At 41.2% G+C, this 13,127-nt stretch overlaps 1 protein-coding gene across 2 annotated transcripts in view; it reads right to left on the bottom strand.

The window, feature by feature from the left end:
• The window catches only part of CTNNA3 (catenin alpha 3), an 869,421-nt gene that overhangs the window by 24,076 nt on the left and 832,218 nt on the right, over window positions 1-13,127 (bottom strand). For both annotated transcript variants that reach the window (XM_087702521.1, XM_087702520.1), the window contains one exon: window positions 354-488. In XM_087702521.1, the coding sequence (XP_087558647.1) occupies window positions 354-488 (135 nt within the window). The remainder of the gene's footprint in view (window positions 1-353; window positions 489-13,127) is intronic.

Raw genomic sequence — 13,127 nt, 5'->3', positions numbered from 1 at the left:
CACAGGTGGAGGTTAATGGCTCCTCCCATAGGGAATAAAGGAGGAGCAAAAGGGGACGGGTGTCTGCAGGAGACAATTAGTTCATTCCTGCATTCTTGCCAAGTATTGCGGTGTCTGAAAGATATCGGCCTGGCCACTCTCTAAGCCTGATAAAGGTTAGTAATTGTGAACTATCTTGAAAGATTGTGGGCTGGGACTTTTCTGGAGATGAATATACTGTAAATTAAATAAAAGGGATTTATCGGGACGAAGACGAGGCTTCATGCTGCTGGGGAAGCCTAGGTCAGAACACCCATTGCCTTGCTTTACCAGGGTCCAGGCTCTACCTGGAAGAGAACAGAGTTTTCACTTACTGCTGACATGATGAGCTCTCCGCCTAAGTTCTGGATTTCAGCTTTGACTTGGCTGCAGATTTTGAGTTGGTGGGAGTAGAGCTTGATTTGTTCCAGGTAAGCAAGTAAGTCTTGCTTACATGACCAGTCTGGACACTAAAAAATAAAAGAAAAAATGCATAGTAGTATGATTGAGCGAACTACTTTTAACATCTGGGATCCAAAAGAAAAGTGAGCTAAGAGGGTACAATAATTTCCCCCCATTTTCCTTTCTTTTCCTTTTCCCATTTTCTTTTTCCCCTTTCCCTTTTTCCCTTGTGATGCAACCTTGTGGTACAACCGGAACAACCTTGAACTGAACACACTCAAAACCGTAGAAATGGTGGTAGATTTTAGGAGAAACACTCCTGTACTACCGCCTGTAACAATACTAGACAACACAGTATCAACAGTAGAGATCTTCAAATTTCTAGGTTCTACAATATCTCAAGACTTAAAATGGACACCTAACATCAAATATATCATCAAAAAACAACAACAAAGAATGTTTTTTTTGTTCCAGCTCAGAAAGCTCAAACTGCCCAAGGATCTGCTGATTCAGTTCTACAGAGGAATTATAGAGTCTGTCATTTGAATCTCCATAACTGTTTGGCTCTGCAACCAAACAAGACAGACAAAGACTTCAACGGATAATTAGAACTGCAGAAAAAACAATTGCTACCAATCTGCCTTCCACTGAGGACCTATACACTGCATGGGTCAAAAAGAAGGCTGAGAAAATATCTACAGACCCCTCACATCCTGGACATAAATTGTTTCAACTTCTGCCCTCAAAATGATGCTATAGGGCACTGTACACCAGAACAACTAGATACAAGGACAGCCCCCACCCCACCCCAATGCCATCACTCTGCTGAACAACTAATTCCCACAACACTGTCAAACTATTTACTAAGACTGTATTACTATTCTTCTTCTCATCCTTCCTATTACCTATCTCCTCCCACTTAAGACTATAACCTTGTTGCTTGTATTTCTATGGTTTATATTGTTTTATTTGTTTCCTAGTATGATTTGATTGCTTATTTAGTAACCTATGACTATCACTAAGTGTTGTATTTTATGATTCATGATGAATGTATTTTTCCCTTTCCTTTTTATGTATGAGAGCATATGCACCAAAGACAAATTCCTTGTGTGTCCAATCACACTTGGCCAATAAAGAATTCTATTCATTCTTTTTTTTTTTTAATTTTTAAACAGATATCCATACTATTTAAACTGATTTCAGAAGAAGCTCTTATGCCAGTCAGAAATGGTTTCTAGGAGGTGCTTGGAGGGAAAGGTCAGGGAAGTGAAATGACAATGAAATATTCCTCGAGGGTGAGCAACTAATTGTGATGTCCTCTGGGTTTTGGCCATCTCAGAATCCTATTTACGCCTTTCCATCTTTCCTCCAGGCATCCCAGATCTCTTATGCTCCTTATCAAGATTTATGTAACAAAGCGTTGTTTGCTCCAACTCAGATGCTAGTGAGCATCATAAATTTACAATTGTACTGCTGCCAGTTTACTTATTTGATAGCATTAGGCTGTTTTTGCAAGAGGTACATAATAATGAACTCCATGTTCTTTTATGCATCTAATACCTATGTGGTGGTGATGGTGTTGTTTTAACTTGTTGTTGTTTTTTTATGTCTGGAACAGCAAATACAAAAGTCCCCTTCAGGAATAAAATATTATGGAACTGAACAATCACCCATACTTGTCATTCTGCAAAATGTTATGAATAGTATCTTTAGAGTGTGCTCTCCTATTTCAATGAGTGAGTTTCTGTGATCTGAATATGAAAAAGACAACTGATAGTATTTTCACATACAGCTGCTTCTACGACTCAATCTCTCCAAGACAGTTTGAAACTGACCCTCCGTTGTCTTCTGCTAAAGTCCTACAGAAAAAAAAGGGAGAGATCACCGAGGTGGCGCAGTGGTTAAATGCAGCACTGCAGGCTACTTCAGTTGACTGTTATCTGCAGTTCAGCGGTTCTAATCTCACCGGCTCAGGGTTGGCTAAGGCTTCCATCCTTCCGAGGTGGGTAAAATGAGGACCCGGATTGTGGTTGGAGGCAATATGCTGACTCTGTAAACCGCTTAGAGAGGGCTGAAAGCCCTATGAAGCGGTATATAAGTCTGCTATTGCTATTGCTATTGCTACCTTGAGGACCTCAGTACTTCCTCCAACTGATCAGTGAGTGGGTGTAAAATTAAAGAAATAAGCAAGTCATAACTATGGTGCTGGAGAAGACTCCTGCGAGTCCCTTGGACTGCAAGGGGATCCAACTGGTCAGTCCTAGAGAATATCAACCCTGACTGCTCTTTAGAAGGCCAGATCCTGAAGATGAAACCCAAATACATTGGCCACCTAATGAGAATGAAAGACTCGCTGGAGAAGAGCCTAATGCTGGGAATGATTGAGGGCAAAAGAAAAAGAAGGGGACGACAGAGAATGAGGTGGCTGGATTGAGTCACTGAAGCAGTCAGTGTGAGCTTGAATGGACTCCAGAGGATGGTAGAGGACAGGAAGGCCTGGAGGTACTTTGTCCATGGGGTCGCGATGGGTCGGACACGACTTCAGGACTAAACAACAACAACAACAAAACAAGTCATTCCAGGAGAATATGAGAGGTGCCTTCTCCTCATTTCTTGTTGAAGGTAAAAAAAAATTCTCTGTGAGTTTCCCAAATGTGAGAATATTGGCAGTTTTACAGCTCAAGAGCTGGTGGAGAGGAGAAATCAGAGATTCCACTAGAGCTCTGCAGTTGTGAGAGGAAACAACAGCTTTGATTTCCTTTCCCTTAAACTAGTCTCTTGATTGGTCGGATCTGCAGCTGGTTTGGAATCAGCTCAAAGGGCTCAAGGACAAGTTCTTTGGATGCAATTTTCATTGGAAATTGGGGGGAGGGAAAGGCAAATTTAACACTGTCAGTACAGGAAGTCCTCAACTTACGATCACAATTAGAATCAGAATTTCCATTGGAAGTAAGGTGGGTTTTGAGCAATGTTCCCTCTAATTTTTTTCCAGTGTATGCAGAAAAGTATAGTGTTTGAGCACCACATTTTCATGCCTGAGCACCTGAATTTTTTTTAGCCATAATTGCCATCAGAGCAGATGTTGGAGAGGGGGGCAATGAGGAAAAGGGTCCCCTCCCTCTCCCTCAGACCCCCAGGAAGGAAGGAAGGGAAGGGAGGGGGAGGGAAGGAAAGGAAAGGAAATGGGAAAGAAGAAAAGAAAAGGATGAAGAAGGGAGGGAAAGGGAAGGTAAAAGAAAAAAGAAGGGAAAAGGAAATAAGGAAAGGAAAGGAAAAGAGAAAGGAAAGGAAAAGAGAAAGGAAGGAAAGGAAAAAGGAAATGGGAAAGAAGAAAGGAAAGGATGAAGAAGCAAGGGAAAGGGAAGGGAAGGAAAAAGAAAAAAGAAGGGAAAAGGAAATAAGGAAAGGAAAAGAGAAAGGAAAGGAAAAGAGAAAGGAAAGGAGAAAGGAAAGGAAATGGGAAAGAAGAAAGGAAAGGATGAAAAAGGGAGGGAAAGGGAAGGGAAGGGAAAAGAAAAAAGAAGGGAAAAGGAAAGGAAAAGAGAAAGGAAAGGAAAAGAGAAAGGAAAGGAAAAAGAAAAGGAAAGGGAGATAGAAGGACAGAAAGGGAAAGGAAAGAGTGGAATGGATTGGTACTGCTCAAAAATCAAGTCTCAAGATCCCGTGGACCCCTTTGGCTCAGGCAGTCCAACTCCACGCTGCTTCCCTCTCTCCGCAAAGCAAAGGGATCACAGAAAGGCCAGAATGGGGCTTCAGACGACGCAATGCCTGAGAAACACGGGATGTGCAGAGAAATGCAGGCTACAACCAGCAAATCGCGTTTTCCCAGGAACCGACAAAGCCCCAGAGGACCAATGGGAATTCTCCCTTCTTCAGCATCATCAGTCTCTGGGAAGAGTCTTCCTTGACTTCACCCGCTGGAGGAGAGAGTTCGGTGCAGAGAGAGGAGGGTGGGAGGGGGAATATTTTAAGTCATATTGTAAGACATTAAAAAACACTGTGCGGCAGTTGGAAACTGCTGCGTGGAGTTTTCTTGTTACATGCGCAGCCACGCAGCTGCGTAGCTTAGAGGGAACATTGGTTGTGAGTTTTCCCTGTTTTATGGTCATTTTTGTCACAGTTGTTAAGGGAATCACTGCACTTGTTAAGTGAATCATGCAGTTGTTAAGGAAATCTGGCTTCTCCTCTATTGTCGGGAACCGACTGGGAAGAGGCTAAATGGGGATCACATGACCCTGGGATACTGCAACTGTTGTAACTACATACAGGTGGCCAAGCACCCAATTTTAAACACATCAGCGTGGGAATGCTGCAACAGTCATATTACTTTTTTCCGTGCTGTTGTAACTTTGGTTGCTGAATGGATGGTTGTAAATGGAACACTGCCTGTAAAGGATTTAAGACACGTTGTGGCATTACATTGTCATCATGTGATGTTTTGGGGCTTTCCCCCCCCCTTCGCTAAACCAGAGGTGAGCGTGGCCAGCGCGTGACACATCTGGCCTGCGGGTCACCAGTTTGACACCCCTGATTTGAGAGATAGGAAAGATTACTTCATATTTGGATTGCACTTCTAAAATCATTATAATTTTGCTTATATTATTTTTCCTTTGGATCAAGATTTGCCTTCCTTTTAATGCGCATCATTGAAGCAGAATTAGCAATCTGAACTTTTTTACAGGATTAGGTAATGAGCTGCCATATTTTCTAAAGGTTGTGGCAGAATAATTTGGAACACACTGAGATCCAAAATTCAGAGCTTTACGTACACTTTTCCTAGAGAGAAGGAATCTCAAAATATTATGATCCTCTGAAAGACCCCTGATGAGAATAAAGAGACATGCAGCATGATTTGAGAAAAATCATATTTGTGCAATTGCTTCCTTCATTTTTCTTCACTACTAATTATGCAGAATTAAACTTGTTTATATCACTAAAACTTTGTACATATTTTTTAGTAATACACTCCATTGAATTAATATGCTGTGTCCCGAGTAATTTATTTGCACCCCAACAGGGAAAGTAAAGATACTTATCTTTGTTTCCTTGATTTTTCAGAAAAGAATCCTACATATAGCCCATCCCCCCTCCCCCCTGTGTGTGTGTGTGTGTGTGTGTGTGTGTGTGTGTGTGTGTGTTTATATGTCTCTGTGTGGCTTTGAGTCTGTGTTGAATCCTGTTAACTGCCTGGATTGGTCCCGGAAGTTTTTTGGGTCAGATTTTTCAGAAGTCAGGGTTCCAAGTAATACACCCATAGCAAACAAAACTCCGAGGCAGGTAGATTCCTCAAAGAATAGTGTTATTGAATATATCATATTGGCACAGTTCTGGTGAAAACCGACTCTGAAGTTTCCTGCGGTTTTCACCTAATTAAAAATAAAAGTTTTGCCCCTTTCCGAAACAATCAGTCACATGATCCATTCAAGGTGCCATCAGGTTGCCTGGTAACTTCACTCCTCCTCTCTCTTTGGCCACCTGTGGGAATCTCCTTGGTTCCCAGGAGAAAGTATTTTGTTTTGGCTACAAAACCCCAGCTATCTCTATTCCCCTCTCCTAATCCTTCAGGTCCAGTGTGGCAACACTGAAGCATCAAAATGGCTTCGGTCATGTTAGCTTCAGGGTTGACATTGCCATTGCCTGCTTCCTAGGGCTGAGATGGAGTGACTGGCCAAGATCACTTAGCTGGGTCTGTGCCTAAAGCAGGACTAGAACTCACAATTTCCTGGTTTCCAGACTGGAGCTTTAACCACTGCATTTAAATGGCTCTCATAGCCTATCCTAAATCACTACAAACATCCTATTCTGTGAAAGGGGTGAGATCCATCATCAGTGACATAATATTCAACATAGAAGTAATGAAAATAGCAGGAATTCAAAGAGAGATGCCGGTGCTCTTCTACAATAAACAACATAATCAGGCACTAAAAACATTAAATGGATTGTAATTGCACACTTGTGGTGATTGGAATCTATAAACTACTAAAACATGCTTGTCTATTTGTAACCTTCGATTAGCTGAAATGGTATGTCACAGGACATTTTTTGAATCAAGGTAGCTCAAATCTGCTAGCTTACAGAATGTGTAGAAAATCCAGGACCCATTAATCCTGTGTAATTTAAATTTCAAGGATCCTCACACCAGTTGTATTTGCAAATTTGTGACGGCTTCAGCCCTGCTACAGTCAGCTATGATCAGAGGATCATGATTTCCAATACTCCCCGCCAGTTTCCCACAAGCAAAGCCACTGAGAAGCTAGCAGGAAGTCAGATCTGGTCCCACTGCTTTTTCGTCTGGCTGCGGTCATCCTATTTATCTCTTTAGGTAAGGAAAGAGATAAAAGAAGACCCAATAGAGCAGCGGTCACCAATCACGAGAAAATTTTGGTGGTTCACAGAAAAAGTATTTCATTTTTTATATTGTACTGCATACTATTTATCATTTAAAAAATCATATTAGTGGTCCATGGGATTTAAAATTATGAATTTAGTGGTCCCTAAGGTCTGAAAGGTTGGTGACCCCTGCAATAGATCATAGGTTGTCTGGTTGGAGCTAAGTGAGAAATGATGTTGTCATTTAATACTTTGCAATAAATAAGAGAAAATTTGCTACTTATTCATAATTCAAAATGTTAAACATAAAACCAAATAACAATAGAAGATCCCTCTAACTGTATTTATTTATTTAAGAAATTTTTTTATGGCCGTCCAACTCACTCTCAATGACTCTGGGCAGCTTACAAGTTTCTATTGTATTAAGTAAACCTTTCTTCAATTCCTTAGCAATTTTAGAAGGAAATACATTTACTTCCCTTGTTCTACTGATTTCAGAATTTGCAACATTAAAATTCATGTTCAATAGAGTGTGAAATATACAAAAAAGCCATAGAAATCTAGATCAGGGATCAGCAACTTGTGGCTGTGGAGCCGCATGTGGCTCTTTCATCCCTCTACTGCGGCTCCCTGTCACTCAAAATATGTGTCACAACTGCCAATGTGCGACACCCGACACCACGCAATTTATTGAGCTTTTCGACCCTTAGTAAACCAACCATGGATAAATCCAAGAAAAGAAAAGTTTCAGAAGAAACCAGAACTTTTAATTCAAATACATATGCTAGTTTTGTGGACACTCAAGAAATAGTCAGGCATGGGAAGGGTTTTGTAGCTCCCAGTGTTTTCTTTTCTGTGGGAAACTGGGTCCAAATGGCTCTTTCATCAGTGTTTAAGGTTGACGACCCCTGATCTAGATGAATTTGACTGCCGCACTGATTTCAGTGGGGTCTCACTAAATAGCAGACAAAGTGGAACCAAATTTATATTATTCTAAACAGCCAGACAACCATCTTAATTGCCCTGATTGTACTTATCATGACTATATTACTGTAATTTTTGTCTCAATCACCTTAACATATTTAAAATCTTTTTTATGGTAATTTACTGATATGCAATAAGACAGAATCCTAATAAAAATAATGTTCTAATTAGAATTTGCTTTTTAAGTTTCTGACTTCTACAGTTTTGTAACATAAGCATAAAATGGATTTTTATAACATTGTGTGATCAGCCTCACACACACCCCCAACAGATTTCTAGTGAACAATATGGTTTGATGTTTCTTCAAACAGGCATTAATGTGTGAAAGTTTTCTTCCTAAGTATGTAATTGAGTTGGGGGATTGGGGGGGAGGAGAGGTGAGAAAGCATTTCATGGGAAAATAAGGTAGCCAGAAATTCTGCATTTGGGATCCATTTAAATTACTGAATTGAATGGCTTGCCACACCATAACTGATTGGATTTGCAATTCATTGCAAGCTGTTACTATGGAGGAGAAACATCTATGAGGATTTCAACAAATGTGGAGTGCAAACCAGGGGTGGGCTACTATAGGTTCACCCTGGTTTGGGAGAACCTGTAGCTAACATTGCGGCTGGTTCGGAGAACATCCACATCCCACCCATGGCTGCCCCTGCCCACCACACGTTGCCCCCCCCGCCCCTCTGACCAATCTCCACACAGCCCGTTTTGGTGAAGGAGGCCATCTAGGCCACGCCCACCATGGCGATGGCCACCCAGTGACTGAGCAGAAAAGCAGTTGCTGAAATTTTTGAAGCCCACCTCTGGTGCAAACTACTTTCCAGAACTTCCAGGTGACAGAAAGAAGAACAGGGAATCAACCTTCCTGGTCTTAAAGCCAAGAAATGAGCCCTGACGTAAAGTTTTCACCTGGCACACATGATCTATGACAGTGATGGCAAACCTTTTTTGGCTCACGTGCCAAAAGCGGGGTGAGTGTAGGGAAGTCGTGCAGGGGTGTGCTACACCCATAATGCTTTGCACATGACCCCAGCGTGCACCCTTTTTGGCGTGCACTGGCGTGATCTGGAGGGCTAAAACCAGCCCTACGAGCAACCCAGAGGTCCGTTCCCAAACGTTCCCGGTTTGCTTGTAGGGTCGTTTTTTGCCCTCCGAAGCCTTCAGGGAAGCCTCCTGAAGGCCCCTGAATGCTCCCGAGGGCTAAAACAGTCCCTACGAGCAAACTGGAAGTCTGTTCCTGAATTTCCGGTTTGTCCGTGGGGCCAGTTTTTCACGCTGTGGAGGTTGAAGCCTCCGGAGGGCAAAAAATGGCCTCAAAAGGCTGAAATCAGCTGGCCAGCACACACATGCGCGCTGGCTAGCTTACAGGGCAACGCTTTGCATGCCCTGAAAAATGGCTCCGCGTGTCACCCATGGCATGTGTGCCATAGGTTCACCATCACGGGTCTATGATGAAAAGAACAAGAGATGAGAATTATATTTAAAATAAAATAATAATCTCATAGGAGCTATAGGAAGATAGCCCCTCCTGCAATAAACCTTGCTTCCCTCTACTAGAAAAGAGGCAGGAAAATATAAAAGAATTATGAAAAATCAGACCAAGCTGTGTGGATTCCCCCAGACAGTAGAACTCCATGCTTCAGACAGGGAAATTGCACAACAAAATACAGCTATGAGGCAGGAAGGGAGGTTTGTGTATAGTTTTATTAACTACTGGAGCATTTGTATCTTGCCTTTCAATCAAGGTAAGCATGAGCCTTTATTAGCCTAAGGAAAAGGACAAAGAGTTTAAGTGAAATTATTCTTGATTTTAATGTTTTTTGGCTATAATAACAACAACCCAGAGAGGAAGAAGTGAAACCGAAATCAGCCCTGGTGTTTTGTCAATGAAAACAAGGCCTGTGGCTGTGCTGCCAAATGTCTTACTTCCTGGGGTGGTAAAAAGCATCTAAGAATATAATTAGAACAAGAAATTGGCAATATAATTCGAATGTAGAATAAACACTGGTTTCCAATGTATTTTAAGTGATTTGGGAGAGGCTGCACAATTCTGCAAAAATTATGGTGGGGTTTCTTCATTCATGTAGAAGTTGGAAGAAATTAAAACCCTGCAAAAAAACAATTCTACAATTCTGTATTTCTAGAGAAATACAACCAGAAGACCAGTGGTGAGATCCTGTTGATTTAACAACTGGTTCAGTGATTGTGTGTTTCGAGCACGGGCAGACACGGAGGACAGCTTTAAAACTTACCTTTCATGTTACTTCAGGAGAGTAACACAACTCAGGTGCGGCAATCTGCTCTGCCAAGCAAATCAGCTGAGAGGTAAGTAAAGTGCAGGGTTAGGCAGGTGGGCCCACCTGATCGGCGGAGCAAACCGGTTTGCTCCCAGCTGATCGTAGGAGCTACTGTTTGGCTCGAATTGGTCTAACCCGGTGGTCAGGCCTGCACCCATCTTTTCTTTTGGGTCTTTGGATTTTTCTATTATTCTACTATGCATTTTCTATTGTGGGAAAATGGGAGGGGAGATCGTAAGGAGTTACATACTATGTAGCCAAAACAAAATTCTTTCTAGAAAGCCAAGGTCATCCTTTGTCTCTGCACTTCTGCACTTGAGCGGAATTGGATGGGTGGAACTGCCAGCATGGCAGTGGGAGATTGGACCATGTGATGGACTTGTGGGTGTGTGGGCAAGATCTTGAACTTTCAACTAGGAGGGGAAAACCGGGAAGCTTTCAGATTCGGGTTTTCTCAAATGTGCCAACATGGCTCTTTTAATAAATTGGAAGTTTGAGCAATACTTTGCTTTCGACTTTGATTTACTTTTGGATGCTATTTGGAACCCTGACGCAGTCTGAATCCCACCCTGCCGAAGACATCAAACAGAAAAATCTGTACTTGTCGAATTACTATTGACAGTTATACATGGAAGCAAACTCTTTCCATGTATGGCTTTCCATGGATTTTTAATTGGATTTGCACAGTCCAAGTAGGGGAAAAATCAAGTAACTCCAACCTTATTGTCACCAAGAGATGAGGATTATATTTAAAGTAGAAATAACAGTCCAGGTACAATCATGCACGGAAAGTTTATGGGAAGAAAGTTTATGGGATCTAATGTGATCAATTTTGTTTCCCTCCACAAGAAGAAAAAGAGAAAAACCATAAGGAAAATGTAAGAGAATTGTGAATGTGAAACAAACCATATGGGTACTTTCTCACCTCACCAGTAGAATTCTGGATTTGAGACAGGAAATTTGCATAATAAAAGCCTTATTTTGAGACACTTATGGAATAAGGTAGGATGAAATATAGTGTTTGATGCATCTGTATCTTGCCTTTTCATCTGTAAGCCCTTATTACTCTAAGAACATGACAACTTCATAGTGGAATTATTTCAATAATTATTTCAACTGGAAAACAGTGGGAATATTAGAAGCCAGACTGAAAAATGCAAGAGAATTTTAGCAGGAGACTTCACACCAAACATTGACCAAGAGATTCATAGGCTTACTTTCTTGATGAACCTATCAGAAGACATAACTAAAGGCCTGGTTTGAATTTATCAGTTCAGTTCAATATACCACATTCTTCCCATCATGCAACAATCAATCAATTCAACAATCACAGGAAAAGAATACCATTCATCAGACATCAGTATTAGCCATCACAGAGAAAGCAACCGATACAAAGATAGAACCACCATCTTAGCAGCTGAATAAATAATCTACCAATAACTACAAAATTGTGGAAACCTTTTGGGAAAAGTGTATTTTTGAGGTTTGATGGTTAATAACACCAAATTTTATATCAATGGAAATATAATTTAATCAAGAATGTAATGCAACAAAGTTTGTTCTGTATTCTATGAAAAGTTATAGCCAAATAATCAGAAAAAGGAAGCAAAACTTGCTTAGGTTGATATCAGGTAGCTTTCCTTCATCTGATTTTAGCCAATGAGAATGGGTGTTTAGAGAGCCAATCAGGTGTCACCTTGTTTTGGCAATGAACCAATCAGATCACATTAGGATTCAGTTATTGATGTCATGTATTGAACCTGAGAGGAGGGCATTTGTCAGTGTGTTATGTGATCACTATCAAATTGGTTGGGGTTTTTTGTGTTCTTTCATTTAGTGAGCTAGTACAACATAATAAAATTAAAGTAATGGTGCAAAGAGTTGACTGGACCAGAAAGTGATGTAAAATAGTATTATTAAGTAAAGAAGACTACAGTTATAAAGAAATTAGAAGAAAAATTGGTGGAAACTTAACAAAAGGTGGCATTTCTAAGTTTTTGAAGACATAGAAGGAGACTCAGTCACTACAAAACCACACTGGAAAAGGTGCACAACAGCAAGTGATGATAGAAGAATTAAGAGACTGTGCCTATGTGACAGAAGAAAACCATCTGGGTCTATACAAGATGAAATGGTGCAATACATTGAGTGCAAGGACTGTTTAGCGCAGACTGCAGGAATTTAGCCTAAAATCTAGAATTCCACTAAAAAAAGCTGCTATTATAATAGCAAATCCTTCATAAAAGTTATTGCATTACATTCTTGATTAAATTATCTTTCCATTGATATATGATTTTATGGTACTACTCCAAAAAAAAACCTGGTGTTATTACCTATCAAACCTCAAAAATACTGTGCACTTTTCCCAAAAGGTTTCCACAATTTTGGCCACTACTGTAGCAGTGGTGGGTTCCTACAGGTTCAGACCGGTTTGGTTGAACCGGTAGTAGCTTGATGGCCTGGGTTGCTGGAACTGGCAGCAACCTAGGCCTGCCACGCTCCTGAACCAGTTCTCCCAGTGGTGCCATAGGCACTGCCATCTTGTTTTTTGCTTCTGCATTTGCACAGAGCAATTTTAGTTGTACTGTGCATGTGCGCGTAGCGTGTCCCTGAGCGAACAGGCAGTAGTCTCTGCCGGAACCCACCCCTGTACTGTAGGTATCAGTCACATTGCAAAGCAATATCTGCTCACAGAATCACTTATCAAGTATGTTCAAAGCAGGAAAGACAGAAGAATATAAAATCCACACATCTGCAAAACTCCTGCATTGATAGCAATAGCAATAGCAGTTAGACTTATATACCGCTTCATAGGGCTTTCAGCCCTCTCTAAGTGGTTTACAGAGTCAGCATATTGACCCCACAGTCTGGGTCCTCATTTTACCCACCTCGGAAGGATGGAAGGCTGAGTCAACCTTGAGCCGGTGAGATTTGAACCGCCGAACTGCAGCTAACAGTCAGCTGAAGTGGCTGCAGTACTGCACTGAAGTGGCTGCAGTACTAACCACTGCGCCACCTCAGCTCTTGATGATGCCATCTTGAAGATTAATGAAACATTAATCTTGAAAAAGGCACCTTTGGGACATTAATGAAATA

The sequence above is a fragment of the Thamnophis sirtalis genome, unplaced genomic scaffold (assembly GCF_051295495.1).
Source record: "Thamnophis sirtalis isolate CommonGarterSnake01/CBP01778 unplaced genomic scaffold, rThaSir2_p1.2 scaffold_15, whole genome shotgun sequence".
Classification (NCBI taxonomy): Eukaryota; Metazoa; Chordata; class Lepidosauria; order Squamata; family Natricidae; genus Thamnophis; species Thamnophis sirtalis.
This window is presented reverse-complemented; position numbering and strand designations above follow the sequence as displayed.